Source organism: Chiloscyllium plagiosum, chromosome 1 (genome assembly GCF_004010195.1).
Source record: "Chiloscyllium plagiosum isolate BGI_BamShark_2017 chromosome 1, ASM401019v2, whole genome shotgun sequence".
NCBI classification, from domain to species: Eukaryota; Metazoa; Chordata; class Chondrichthyes; order Orectolobiformes; family Hemiscylliidae; genus Chiloscyllium; species Chiloscyllium plagiosum.
Genome location: NC_057710.1, coordinates 33,220,919 through 33,236,106, shown reverse-complemented (window position 1 = coordinate 33,236,106; position 15,188 = coordinate 33,220,919). Strand labels below are relative to the sequence as shown.

The window sequence follows — 15,188 nt, the reverse complement described above, 5'->3', positions numbered from 1 at the left end:
GAGGCGGGCTGGATGACACCTGTGCAGTTAGCTATGAGGACATTAATTAGCATTCAGAATGCAGCCAAAACTCAGCATCCCCCACCCTCTGGAATTCACAGAGGATCAAGACGTCTCAAGCATACAGTGAGCTTCCAGATTAGCTGGCCCCTGACTGTCTAGAATTTGACATTGATTTTGGATATTGAACCAACCCTCAGAATCCTGTGGCCTACAATTTGATGAAACTCCCTTTAAGATAGCATGGTGTGGTTTCTTGGATAGACAACTGCACACTCCACTCCGTTATGTTTGAGTACTGGCTGGATATGTTAAATATTATGTTAAATATAAATTCATTGTTTGGTAGTACAGAATTTAAACAAGTTTTTAAAAAAAATGAAATCCAAGGAAGGGTCACTTGACCCGAAACATTAACTCTGATATTTCTCCACAAATGCTGCCAGACCTGCTGAGGTTTACTATCAATTTCTGTTTTTGTTTCTGATTTACAGCATCCACAGTTCTTTTGGTTTTTATGAAGTCAAAACTTTTGGCCTTGCACTCATCAGGACTGAGACACAAGAAACCAATTTTAGAAAAGAAACAACAATTTATACAACAATAGAAGAGGGTGCAGTTTTGTGGAAGTATATTTGATTTGGAGATGCAATCAGAACTGTTCACTGTGAATTAGAGTTAACTGGTTAAGTTTAAGTGCAGGTTGGTTTTGAAGTGTTCTAGCTCAACATGAGGGTTACTTGGTTAGTAACTGGGTAGGAGATAGATAATGGGGAGGTGCTGGATTAGTGGTATTATCATTAGGCTATGAATCTAGAAATTCAGCTAATGTTCTAGGGACCAGGATTCGAATCCTACCATGGCGGTTGCTGGAATTTGAATTCATTAAAAGCAAATGTGGAATTTAGAATCTACTGATGACCATGAAATCATTGTTGATTGTCAGGAAAAACTCATCTGCCTCATAATGTCCTTCAGGGAAAGAAATCTGCCATCCTCAGCTGGTCTGGCCAACATGTGACTCTCGACCCACAGCAATGTGGTTGACTTTCAACTGCCCTGTGAAATGGCATACCAAGCTACTCAGGTTATGGGCAACTAGAGATGGGCAACAAATGCTGGCCAGCCAGCAACCCACATGTACCCTGAGTGAATATTTGAAAAAAAAAGGTGTTTTTGCAAGGTTGCTGAAAACTGTGATAATGGCTCCCCAGATCAAATTTCTTATGGTATGTTGTGCAAACTCGTGAAAGGGCCTAAGACTGTCATTGGAGGCTCTGAAAGGTCAGTCTAACTCCAGTTAACTGGGAAAGAGCAGCTGTTACAAGAATTTGACGAACAGTTGAAGCTCCTTGCTAATTTGCCATAAACACAAGTAATAGTCTACACTAACTGGATGCTGCTTTGAGCCAAAAAGCATTCTGACTGCCTTACAAATGTGCAGTGTGGCACATCAGTTTAAGTAATGGTGTAATCCCAGGTGTGTAGGCTATACAGTATGGAGTTCTCAGTAGATTGGCCCTTCTTTCCCTGGTTTTCTTTGTCTTACTCTGCATGTTCTTCAGTGCCCAGGGAAGTTGTCATTTGACAGTTTCACTCTTTATGAAGCACTTATTTTTAAGCCTCAGTCTCCTCCTTTGAATGCTTCCCATTGTCATCCACTGATTTGCCTTCAGGTGGTTGTACAATTTGCCAACTTATGTCATAATTTAGTAAATTGGTCTTTCGCACCAGTAAAGCCTTTTGTCTCTTGTATTTTTCCATAACTGTACTGAATTTTACTGAATTGTGAGAACTGCCATAAAAGTGCTCTTATTTTTTAAAAAGTCACTCATGAGATGAGGGTGTTGCTGGCTGGCCAAATATTTACTCTGTATTCCTTACTGCCTTTGTGAAAGAGATTGTGCCTTCTTGATCACTGCAGTCCATGTGCAATGCCTGAGGGAGAAAATTCCAAGACTCTATGAATCCTTTATTTAAATCTTTCATGGGATGAGGGCATTACTACCTAGGTCAGCATTTATCCATTGCTAATTGCCCTGACGGCAGTTAAAGAGTCAACCACGTTGTTGTGGGTCTGGAGACACACGTAGGCCAGACCAGATAAGGACTGCAGTTTCTTTCCCTAAAGGACGTTCGTGAACTCGATGGGTTTTTCCTGACAATCGCAATGGATTCACGCTCATAATTAGACTCTTAATTTTCAATTTTTATTGAATTCAAATCCCACCATCTCTGAGGTTACCAGAACATTACCTGGGTCTCTGGATTAATGGTCGAGCGATAATAGCAGTAAGCCATCGCCTTCTGAATACAGTATCTTGTTTCATTACTCCTCAGAGCTTGTCCACCATCTGCAAGGTACAGGTCAAGAATGTGATGAATACTCCTCACTTGCCTGGATGAATGTAACACCAACATTCAAGAAACTTGACACCATCCAGGACAAAGGAGCCTGCTTGATTGGTACCACATCCACAAACATCCATTCCCTCCATCACCGATGCTCAGTAAAAGCAGTGTGTAGCATTTTTAAAAATGAAATGCAGAAATTTTATAGCATCGTCCAAACCCATAACTAAGCCTATGTAGAATGACAAGGTCAGCACGTACATTGGTACATCATCACTTATAGGTAAAAACAATGACTGCAGAATGCTGGAAACCAGATTCTGGATTAGCACAGCGGTTCAGGCAGCATCCGAGGAGCAGTAAAATCGGCGTTTCGGGCAAAAGCCCTTCATCACTTAGTTCCTGTCCAAGCCACAACAATATGGTTGATTCTTTAATTGCCCTAGGGGCAATTAAGGATAGTAAATGCTGGCCTGGAGAGTGTTGCCCTGATCCTGTGAAAGGATTCTTAGACTCTGACCTGCTCTTGTAGGCACTGTATTTATATGGCTAGTCTAGTTCAATTTCTGATCCATGGTAAACCCAGAATGTTAATTGTGGGGGATTCAGTATTGTTAACATTATTGCACGTGAACGGACAATGGTTTTCGATGGTTATTGCGAGGCATTTCTGTGGTGCAATTTGTTGCCATTTGTCAACCCAAGCCTGACTATCATTCAGGTCTTGCTGCATTTGGACATGGACTGTTTCAGTAACTGACTAGTAGCGAATGGTGCTGAACATTGTGCAATCATCGGCAACTATCCCCAGTTTGTCCTTATGACAGAGGGAACGTGATTGATAAACAGCTGAAGATGATTAGGTCTTGAGGAACTCACACAGAGATTTCCTGGAGCTGAGATGACTAACTTCCAATAGCCATAACCATATTCCATGCAAATGTTTCAGCCTTGTATTTTGTATTGATGCTGGATTCCCATTATTGCACTCGGGGATGTTTGCCGAGTCTCTTCCTCCAGTGAATTGTTTAAATGTCCCATCATTCATGCTGATGTAGCAGGACTGCAGAGATTAGATCTGATCATTGACTGTGGAATTGTTTATCTCTGCTTATCCCTTGCATGTCATGCTGTTTGGTCTGACAAAGTTAATGTTTTCAGTCTAAGATGATTCTTCTTCAGCCATATCAGACTCAAAATGCTAATTCCGTTTCTCAGATGCTTCTTAGTTTCTCTATCATTTTTTTGTTTGTTTTTAATTTAGTTTCCCAACATGCACAGTATTTTGCTTTTACTTTCACCATCAAAATAGTGTGTATCATCCACAAGATGTACTGTAATAAGTCACAAAGGCTCCTCCAACAGCATCTCCCAAACCTTGACCTCTCCCGTCCAGAGGCGCAAGGGAACGCCACCACCTACCAGTACCCCTCCAAGCCACTTACCATCCTGACCTGGAACTATATTGCAATTCCTTTACTGATGCTGGCTCAAAATGCTGGAACTTTGTTCCTAACAGTACTGTAGGTCAAGGAAGCATCTTGCCACCACATTTTCCAAGGCATTTAGGGATTTGCAATGAATGTTGGCCTGGTCAGTGATGCCCATATCTGAACAGATTAAGAAGTTAAGATCCTGGAGCAGTGTCACTGGTCCAAGTGTCTTTACCTTCATAGGATCAGCAATAAAGTTCCCCCTATCATAGGAATTGGTGATTGCTGATGATTTCATGATGATCTGATGCATTCACCACAATTTCAAGAATGAATCATTTAGTGTCTGTGTACAGGAAGACAGAGACAATATTAAGGCTTGGGCTAATAAGAACCAAGTTTCCTTTACCTCATACAAATAATTGCTATTGTCAATGGAGAATCTAACCACCTTCCCTTGGTATTCAGCTGTATTACATGAACATTACCAGGATCCCCATTAATCTGAAATGTAACTGGCAAGATGCATAAGTGATGTGGTGACAAGAGCCTTTCAGAGACTGAGTACAGCAAATGATTCATCTCCTGACTCCCCAAAGTCTGCCCACCATCTAAAAGGCACAAGTCATGTGTGTGATGGAATATTTTTCACTTGCCTCAATGACTGCAACTCTAACAATACCATCAAACGTTCAGTAGTCTGCTGGCCTGACACACCAGTCATCAAATTCAACAATCAATTTCTGTACTGTTGGTCCAGTGTCTACAGTAGCTCATCAATGTTTCTTCAACAGCGACTTGAAGTCTCAACTGTCTTGAGAAAAAGGTCAGGATGCATATGGAATCAGCAATACCTGAAGCTTGCCCTTGATTTTGAAGTAAAATTCCTTTATTTCATCATCATTGGATCAAAATCCTGAACCACTTCCCCTAGTAACCCAGTATCAATATCCTTGCCACACAGTATGAAACTGTTCAAGAACGTGACTCATCTTCCTCTTAAGAGCAATTAACAATGGGCAACAAATGCCTGACATGACATTGATGCCTGATTATTTGGAATGAATGTAAAGTTTCTAGTCCACTGACACTGAGATGTAGCTCTATGCTTTTTTAAAAAAAAAAAATTATTGCTAACAACTGTCTAGTTATTTATATTGAATCATATTTGTGATGTGCTTGCCAATGTGGAAGGATAGTGTTTGGTTTTAAGAACAAGACACGTTACCCAGGTCCATATGAAGAATAGCTATCCAGGAATCAGGATTGATATCATGGAAAAAGTCTGGTCTAATGTAAGTGTGTGCTTTCTCAGGAGGAAAGAAAGGAAGGAAGGGCAGAACTAATTAGTAGGTAGAAGCTATGATACAGTAGAGAAAATAACTTCTGTAATTGATTTAATTTTGGTTTAATATATGGTTTTACGGAACCTCATACATGGTACATTTGTCTGCATGAGTTGATCAGTGTTATAGTAATCTAAATGAGCAATTCTAGGCATCAACAGTATTACAGCACTGGGTAAACCCTTATGCTAATTTAAACCAGACACACACAAGCTCACCTCGCTTCGTAATCTGTAAAAGTATGAGTGACAAAGAACTACCATCTCCCACTATTTAAAGACAAATTTAACAAATTATTCTCTAACTCCAAGAAAAAATTATATTAAACAACTATCTACATTGTAAACTTTCTTTGTCTGATCAATTTATCTATGGCCCATTCTACAACACTATAATGATCTGATTAACCCCCCGATTAAGTTTTACAATAAATTCAAATTTCAAAACCAGTCAGCTATGTCGATTCTCCTCTGTATCTTTCTCTGTAGGTTTTCTCTGGATCTTCGGTCTTCTGCACATCTTTCATTTGAACAGAGCGATTCTGTGGTCAGCCTGTGTTTGGTGCTTTTGCTGCTCTGGCTAACTGTTCAAAATGCCTGATTTTTATATCCCAGAACATCAGATCATCTCATTGGTTTGATGTCATCAAAACAGCGCAATTCAAATTTGATTGGATTTAGGTATCTTGGGTGCATAACTTAAACCGATTGGCCAAATTAGAATTTCAAGTAGATTAGATTATTTACAGCGTGGAAACAGGCCCTTCGGCCCAACAAGTCCACACCGACCCGCCGAAGCGCAACCCACCCAGACCCATTCCCCTACATTTACCCCTTCACCTAATACTACGGACAATTTAGCATGGTCAATTCACCTAACCATTTTTGGATTGTGGGAGGAAACCGGATTGTTGCATACATCTCATAGAAACATCTCAACTATTTGTTTCACAGCCAAATGTTACATTTTTAAATTTTTTCAGCAAATTCTGTGCTTGTTAAGTCCTTGCCAGCTTTCACTCTCTCTTAAAGGTACAGTATACGCCTACACCTTCATAACTGCAGTTATGATTAGCTCAGTTGATTGAGAACAGAATGTCAGTTTTTTTGTCTACCTGTTGGAGAATACAACTACTAGCTCTGTCAAAATGTTCATTTTCTCAAACTACTATGCCCATCATTACATTGGTGTCTGTTAAGACTGGGAAGGTAATGTTACATTATGCATAGGCTAATGTGTCCAAATTCAAAGACGATGACAAAACATTCTTTTTTTCTTTTAGTACAATAACGTGGTTGAGTTTCAGATGTAAATTTGAGGATTATCTGCATTTTAATAACCTAGTCAATGTAGATTTAGAAGAATAAGCTTCTACTTGACCTTCCTCCATTGATCAGGGATAATTCAGATTGGTGGAAAACATAAAACATTTAATAAAGTATAACAAAGAACATAGAAGAGTACTGCATAGAACAGGCTCTTCGGCCCACGATGTTGTGCCAAGGATTATTCCTAATCTAAAATAAATAACCTAATCTACACACCCCTCAATTCACTGCTATCCATGTGCATGTCCAGCAGTCGCTTAAATGTCCCTAATGACTCTGCTTCCATCACCACCGCTGGCAACGCATTCTGGTGGCACGATGGCACAGTAGTTAGCACTGCGGCAGAGACCTGGGTTCAATTCCTGCCTCAGGCAACTGTCTGTATGGATTTGCAAATTCTCCCCTTTTTCATGCTTGGGTTTCCTCTGGATGCTCCGGTTTCCTCCCACAGTCCAAAAACGTGAAGGTTAGGTGAATTGGCCATGCTAAATTGCCCGTACTGTTAGGTGAAGGGGTAAATGTAGGGGAATGGGTCTGGGTGGGTTGCTGTTCGGAGGGTCGGTGTGGACTTGTTGGGCCGAAAGGCCTGTTTCCACACTAAGTAATCTAATCTAATCTAATCTAATCTAAACTCTCTGCGTAAAGAACCTACCTCTGGCATCTCCTCTATACCTTCCTCCTAATATCTTAAAACTATGACCCCTCGTGCCAGTCAATCCTGCCCTTGGGGAAAAGTCTCTGGCTATTGACTCTATCCATGCCTCTCATTATCTTGTATACCTCAATCAGGTCACCTCTCTCCCTCTCCTCTCCAGAGAGAAAAGTCCGAGCTTAGTCAACCTCTCTTTGTAAGACAAGCCCTCCAGTCCAGGCAGCATTCTGGTAAACCTTCTTTGCACCCTCTCCAAAGCCTCTGTATCTTTCCTATAGCAGGGTGACCAGAACTGGACATAGTATTCCAAGTGTGGTCTCACCAGGGTCTTGTAGAGCTACAGCAAAACCTTGCGGCTCTTAAACGTGATCCCTCTGTTAATGAAAGCCAAAACATCATATGCTTTCTTAACAACCCTATCCACTTGGGTGGCAACTTTGAAGGATCTCTGCACTTGAACACCAAGATCCCTCTGTTCCTCCGCACCGCCAAGAATCCTGTCTTTTCGCCAAGAATCCTGTCTTTAATCCTGTATTCAGCATTCAAGTTCGACCTTCCAAAATGCATCACTGTGCATTTATCCAGGTTGAACTCCATCTACCATTTCTCAGTCCAGCTCTGCATCCTGTCTATGTCACGCTACAGCCTGCAATAGCCCTCGATATTATCGACGGCACCTCTAACCTTTGTGTCATCGGCAAATTTACTAACACACCCTCAACTTCCTCATCCAAGTCATTTATAAAAACTACAAAGAGTAGAGGCCCAAGAACAGCGTCCTGCGGGACACCACTTACCACTGACCTCCAGGCAGAATACTTTCCATCTACAACCACTCTGTGCCTTCTGTCAGCCAACCAATTCTGAATCCAGGTAGCCAAATCTCCCTGTATCCCATATCTCCTGACCCTGCCACGGGGAACCTTATTAAATGCCTTACTGAAGTCCACATACACCACATGCACTGCTCATCCTTCGTCAACCTGTCTCGTCACCAGCTTAAAAAACTCCATAAGATTTGCGAGGCATGACCTGCCCCTCGCAAAGCCATGCTGACTGCCTTCAATCACTCTATGCTTTTCCAAATTGTCATAAATCCTATCCTCAGAATGCTTTCCAAAACCTTGGTGACCACAGACTTAAGACTGACGGGTCTGTAATTGCCAGAAATTTCCCTATTCCCCTCCTTGAAAAGAGGAACAGCATTTGCCTCCCTCCAGTCCTCCGGTACGACTCCCGTCGAGAGTGAGGAAGTAAAGATCTTTGCCAATGGCTCAGCAACCTCCTTTCTCGCTTCCCGGAGCAACCTGGGATAAATCTGGTATGGCCCTGGAGACTTATCAATCTTAATGTTTGCCAAAATTCCAGCACATCAACTTCATCAATCTTGACAACAAAGATTATTAGATAACCTCAAAGTTATGGAGTTTTACAGCATGGAGATAAGCCCTTTGGCCCAAACTAGTCTGTGCAGACCAAAACGTCCATCCACACTAATCCCATTTCCCTGCACTTGGCCCGTATACTTCCCAACCTTTCCTATCCATGTATTTGTCCAAATGACTTTTAAATGTTGTTAATGTACCCGCCTCAACCACTTCTGCCGGCAACTCATTCCATAGGTGTACCACTCTTTGTGTAAAAAGGTTGCCCCTCAGGTTCCCTTTTATTCTTAGCCCTCTAACCTTAAACTGATGCCCCCTAGTCCTCGATTCCCCACCCTTGGGGGAAAAAGACAGAGTGCGTTGATCCTATCCATGCCTCTCATCTTATACACTTCTATAAGATACCACCTCAGTCTCCTCCGCTCTAAAGAAAAAGTACTAGTTTGACTAACCTCTGTCTATAACTCAGACCATTGAGTTCTGACAACGTTCTTGTAAATTTCTTCTCCACTCTTTCCAGTTTAATAACATCCACCCTATGGCAAGGTGACCAAAACTGAACACAATACTCCGTGCGGCCTCACCAACATCCTGTATGACTGCAACATAACTTCCCAACTTCTGTACTTAATGTCCTGATGGATGAAGGCCAGTGTGTCAAAAGCCGCCTTCACTGCCCTGTCAACTTATGACTTCACTTTCAGAGAACCATGTACCTGAATTCCAAGATATGTGTTCCATTATACTCATTAAGGCCCTGCCATCCACCCTGAAACTCCTGCCTTGATTTGACTTTCCAACATGCAACACCTCACACTTATCTATATTAAACTCCATTTGCTATTTCTCGGCCCACTTCCCCAGCTGATTAAGGTGCTGCTGCAATTTCTGATAAGTTGCCCCACTGTCCACGATACCACCTACTTTGTTGAGATTTACGCAAAACCTTTTCTAACGGATAGAAAACAGTAGCAGGAAGGTTACTGTATTGAGAGTACTGAGTGAGGTGCTCCTGAATTTGAAGTTGAGACCACTTCCTCCTTGTGATTTACTTAAGTGATCTGAATTTAGACATTTAATACAAAGTGGTCACATTTTCAGATAGTAGTAACCTAGAGGAGGCAATGCTTTTCCAAGCTACTAAATGAGTTAAATGTATATTAGGGTGGCATGGTGGCTCAGTGGTTAGCACTGCTGCCTCACAGCGCCAGGGACCCGGGTTCGATTCTAGCTTTGGGCGATTGTCTGGAGTTTGCACATTCTCCCCTTGTCTTTGTGGGTTTTCTCTGGGTGCTCCAGTTTCCTCCCACAATCTGGAGATGTGCAGGTTAGGTGGATTGGCCTTGCTAAATTGCCCCATAGTGATCAGGGTTGTGTAGGTTAGGTGCATTAGTCAGGGTAAATGTAGAGTAATAGGGTTGGGGAATGGGTTTCGGTGGGATACTCTTTGGAGGGTCGGTATGGACTTGTTGGGGTGAAAGGCCTGTTTCTACACTGTAGGGATCGATCTATCTATCTCTATAAATGACTAGAAAAAGTTTTGAATTTAATGCAAACAACTGTACATCCTGATTCCAAAAATGGTGATGAAATAGATAAAGATGAAAAGAGAGATTTTGGAGCACAGCATCATCAAGATGAACTGAATGATGAACCTCTGTACCATTTTCCACATTATAATGTTTTCAACTAAAATGGCAAACCTATGCTGGATTTCAGTATTCAAGTTAATAATATAGATTAGAAATGAGACCAAACACTTACCATATGGATTTACACTCTACAGTTTTTCATATTGTCAACTGTAGCACTGCACTTTCCATGTTTATTTCAACTGGAATTCACTGATGTGTACGAGGATAGTATATTACATTCTGCAGTTTTATTTTGGTTTCATTGCATTCATTGCTGGCATGCCTGAAATATCTTCAGGTTGTACGTTAATTTGAAAAACAAAATCAATTTGGAGTGTTGTAACTTTGATACTATGATTAAAGTGTTTTTAATATAATACATTTTTTCCTTTGAAATTATTGTTTACACTGGTGACTAAAGTTTGAATATCTTTGCCTGTGATATACACTAATTGTAAAAAAAAAAAAAAATTTTCCAACTCTTTTCTCTCCATAGATACTAAAGAATATTACTTGGTATGCTGAGCGTGTCCTGACAGAAATCTCATTAGGAAGTCTTCTAGTTCTTGTGGTGATACGAACTGTGCAGTACAATATGACCAGAACCAGGGTGAGGACTTTTTAATTTGCGATTTTAATCCCCAATCCCACTCATTCCTTCCATAGCTCTTCTCATCTATAATGTAGAGACTATGGAATATTAAAATTCCTGTTGATTAAATTATATTGAGGCTTTGATTTAACAAGTTATGCAGATTAAACCCAAATATATGAAGATTAATCTGATTGACAAATATTATACTGTTACTTGTAAGTACAGTAGAAATTGAAGTAATGTATTTAAAATATGAAATTAAAATTTGTTTCACGCTATTTTTTTTTTAGCCTTTATATTCCTTTGGTCAAATCAGTGACCTGTGTTAAGGTATGGCTCAAACTAAGGCAGTTTTCTGCTGTCTCATCCAAGTGATCTCATCCTAATTATTTAAGTGTGAACAATATTGATATATATTCAATAGCAATGCATATTTGATATGTTTCATTCACGATTCGCAGAATTACAGCGTTGTTAACCGTACAGAAGGCAACCATTCTGTCAATTGAGTCTGTGCCATCTCACTGTGCAATTCAGAGGGCAATCCCCTCATCGTTTGCCTGGAACACTGTATATTTTTGCTTTTAAGATAATAATCACTTCTCTCTTGCATACCTCTGTTAAACCTGCCTCTACTACATGGATCATCACAGTCCAGTTTTACCATTTGACATTCACTCATTCTGATAGAAATTACACAATGGCAATCAAAAATTTATTTGATTGCTTGCCAGATGCTGGATGCATACGTATACAATAAAACCAAAATAAAGTATATGCCTCCAATGGTAGCAGAGCAGAGGTGAGTTTATGTCTGTAAGAAATAGCAGATCTGTATTTCAGTCACACAAAGGAAGTGTGTGTCACTTGTACCACTTATCAATTGTGACTCAGAAATGTTGTGGAGAATAATATACTACTGCAGTAAAGGCAGCATTTAATTAATAGAGGGTCAATTTCAATGGTGTGAGAACTGATCTGCCCCAGGAAAACTGGATTTAGAATACAGTATTAGCAGACAAAATTGTAACTGAGCAACTCCCCTCCTGAAGAGAAGAGAGTGCAAGCCATGTCATAAGACAACAACCAACATGCAATCTGGGGATTGAGTGCAGCGAGATATAGTATTTAAATCTTGGAATTTAGTACAGCTAGGAGAAAGGATTGATTGTTCTGGCCTTTTGCAAAAGTAGAGTCGTCCAAGCTCCTGAGTGGAATAGAGTGGATGCTACTGGAGGTAGCAAGATCCAAGACCTTGAGGCTAGAGGCATTAATTATGTGTGCAAGTATGTAATTGAGTTTTATATTTTCTCCCTCTACGCTGGGATTGTGAGAAACTCTGCAATATAACTTTGGATAATTATTGAATGATTTCCATTATGAACCATGCCAGACCCCCTCAAAGCATTTTAAGAAGGTAGCCCAGACCCTATCTTTTTTTAAGGCAGTTGTATAGTGGATATTCCAGGAGAGATGCAGCTGGTCAAACCATTATGTTTTAAGCAAAACAGAATTTATTTACACACTATATGGTTGAAACACGAACAAAAGAAAACAGAATTTAGAATAACAAAGAGGATTGATAAGGGCAGAACGGTAGATGTGTAATCAATTTGGACTTCAGTAAGGCATTTGACAAGGTTCCCCATGGGAGACTGGTGAGCATGGTTAGATCTCATGGAATACAGGGAGAACTCTCCATTTGGATACAGAACTGGTGGTGGTGGAGGATTGTTTTTCAGACTGGAGGCCTGTGACCAGTGGAGTGCCATAAGGATCAGTGCTGGGTCTGCTACTTTTATGTAAATGATTTGGATGTGAACATAAGAGGTATAGTTAATAAGTTTGCTGATGACACCAAAGTTGGAGGTGTAGTGGACGGGTTATCTCAGATTACAACAGGATCTTGATCAGATGGGCCAATGGGCTGAGAAGTGGCAGATGGAGTTTAATTCAGATAAATGCAAGGTGCTGCATTTTGGGAAAGCAAGTCTTAGCAGGACCTATATACTTAATGGTAAGGTTCTGGGGAGTGTTGCTCAACAAAGAGACCTTGGAGTGCAGGTTCATAGCTCCTTAAAAGTGGAGTCACAAGTAGATAGGATAGTGAAGAAGGCGTTTGGTATGCTTTCCTTTAATAGTCAGAGTATTGAGTACAGGAGTTGGGAGGTCATGTTGCGGCTGTACAGGACATTAGTGAGGCCACTTTTGGAATATTGCGTGCAGTTTTGGTCTCCGTTGTAACGGAAGGATGTTGTGAAACTTGAAAGGGTTCAGAAAAGATTTACAAGGATGTTGCCAGGGTTTGGAGGAGAGACTCTTTAGGCTGGGGCTGTTTTCCCTGGAGCGTCGGAGGCTGAGGGAGATGACCTTTTAGAGGTTTATAAAATCATGAAGGGCATGGATAGGATAAATAGAGAAAGTCTTTTTCCTGGGGTCAGGGAGTCCAGAACTAGAGAGCATAGGTTTAGGTTGAGAGGGGAAAGATATAAAAGGGACCTAAGGGGCAGCCTTTTCACGCAGTGGGTAGTATGTGTATGGAAGGAGTTGCCAGAGGAAGTAGTGGAGGCTAGTGCAATTGCAACATTTAAAAGGCATTTGGATGGGTATATGAATAGGAAGGGTTTAGAGGGATATGGGCCGGGTGCTGGCAGGTGGAACTAGATTGTGTCAATGATATGTGGAGCTTGTTCAAGGAGCAACTATTGAGTGTCCTTGATAATTATGTACCTGTCAGGCAGGGAGGAAAGGGTCGTGCGAGGGAGCCGTGGTTTAATAAGGAATTGGAATCCCTTGTTAAGTGGAGCTTGTTCAAGGAGCAACTATTGAGTGTCCTTGATAATTATGTACCTGTCAGGCAGGGAGGAAAGGGTCGTGCGAGGGAGCCGTGGTTTAATAAGGAATTGGAATCCCTTGTTAAATGGAAGAGGGCGGCCTATCTCAAGATGAGACGTGAAGGTTCAATTGGGGCGATTGAGAGTTATAGGGTAGCCAGGAAGGACCTGAAGAGAGAGCTAAAAGCAGCAAGGAGGGGACATGAAAGGTCCTTAGTAGATAGGATTAGGGAAAACCCTAAGACTTTCTATAGGTATGTTAGGAATAAAAGAATGACTAGGGTAGGAATAGGTCCAGTCAAGGATAGTAGGGGAAGTTGCGTGTGGAGGCGGAAGAGATTGGGGAGACACTGAATGAATACTTTTCTTCAGTATTCACTCAGGAACAGGGCATTGTTGTCGATGAGAATACTGAGGCACAAATAAGTAGAATGGATGGCTTTGAGGTATGTAGAGAAGAGGTATTGGAAATCCTGGAAAAGGTGAAAATAGATAAGTCCCCTGGGCCTGATGGCATTTATCCTAGGATTCTCTGGGAAGCAAGGGAGGAGATTGCAGAGCCATTGGCCTTGATTTTTATGTCCTCTTTGTCTACAGGAGTAGTCCCAGAAGACTGGAGGATAGCAAATGTGGTTCCCTTGTTCAAAAAGGGGAGTAGGGATAGCCCTAGTAACTATAGGCCGGTGAGTCTCACTTCTGTTGTGGGCAAAGTCTTAGAGAGAATTGTAAGGGATAGGATTTATGCACATCTAGATAGGAATAATGTGATCAAGGATAGTCAGCATGGTTTTGTGAAGGGCAAGTCGTGCCTCACAAACCTTATTGAATTCTTTGAAAAGGTGACGAAGGAGGTTGATGAGGGGAAAGCGGTAGATGTGGTATATATGGATTTTAGTAAGGCGTTTGATAAGGTTCCCCACGTAGGCTACTGCAGAAAATACGGAGATATGGCATTGAGGGTGAGTTGGAGGTTTGGATTAGGAATTGGCTGGATGGAAGAAGACAGAGGGTAGTAGTTGATGGCAAAGTTTCTTCATGGAGTGCCGTCACTAGCGGTGTTCCGCAAGGATCTGTTTTGGGACCATTGCTGTTTGTCATTTTTATAAATGACATGGAAGAGGGGTTAGAAGGTTGGGTGAGCAAGTTTGCGGATGACACAAAAGTCGGAGGAGTTGTTGACAGTGAGGAAGCATGTGGCAGGTTACAGAAGGATATAGAGAAGCTGCAGAGCTGGGCAGAAAGGTGGCAGATGGAATACAATGTAGCTAAGTGCGAGGTGATTCACTTTGGGAAGAATAACAAAAAGATGGGGTACTGGGCTAATGGTCGGATACTTGGTAGTGTGGATGAGCAGAGGGATCTTGGTGTCCATGTACACAGATCTCTGAAAGTTGCCACCCAGGTAAATAGTGCGGTGAGGAAGGCATATGGCGTACTGGCTTTTATTGGTAGAGGAATTGAGTTCCGGAGTCCTGAGGTCATGATGCAGTTGTATAAAACTCTGGTGCGGCCACATCTGGAATATTGTGTGCAGTTTTGGTCGCCATACTACAGGAAGGATGTGGAGGCATTGGAACGGGTGCAGAGGAGGTTTACCAGGATGTTGCCTGGTATGGAAGAAAGATCGTA

The 15,188-nt window shown here is 41.5% G+C and overlaps 1 protein-coding gene across 6 annotated transcripts in view; it reads left to right on the top strand.

Annotated features, from left to right (window-relative positions):
- Window positions 1-15,188, top strand: part of dym (dymeclin) — a 543,859-nt gene that overhangs the window by 200,202 nt on the left and 328,469 nt on the right. For all 6 annotated transcript variants that reach the window (XM_043718287.1, XM_043718196.1, XM_043718546.1 and 3 more), the window contains one exon: window positions 10,627-10,740. In XM_043718287.1, the coding sequence (XP_043574222.1) occupies window positions 10,627-10,740 (114 nt within the window). The remainder of the gene's footprint in view (window positions 1-10,626; window positions 10,741-15,188) is intronic.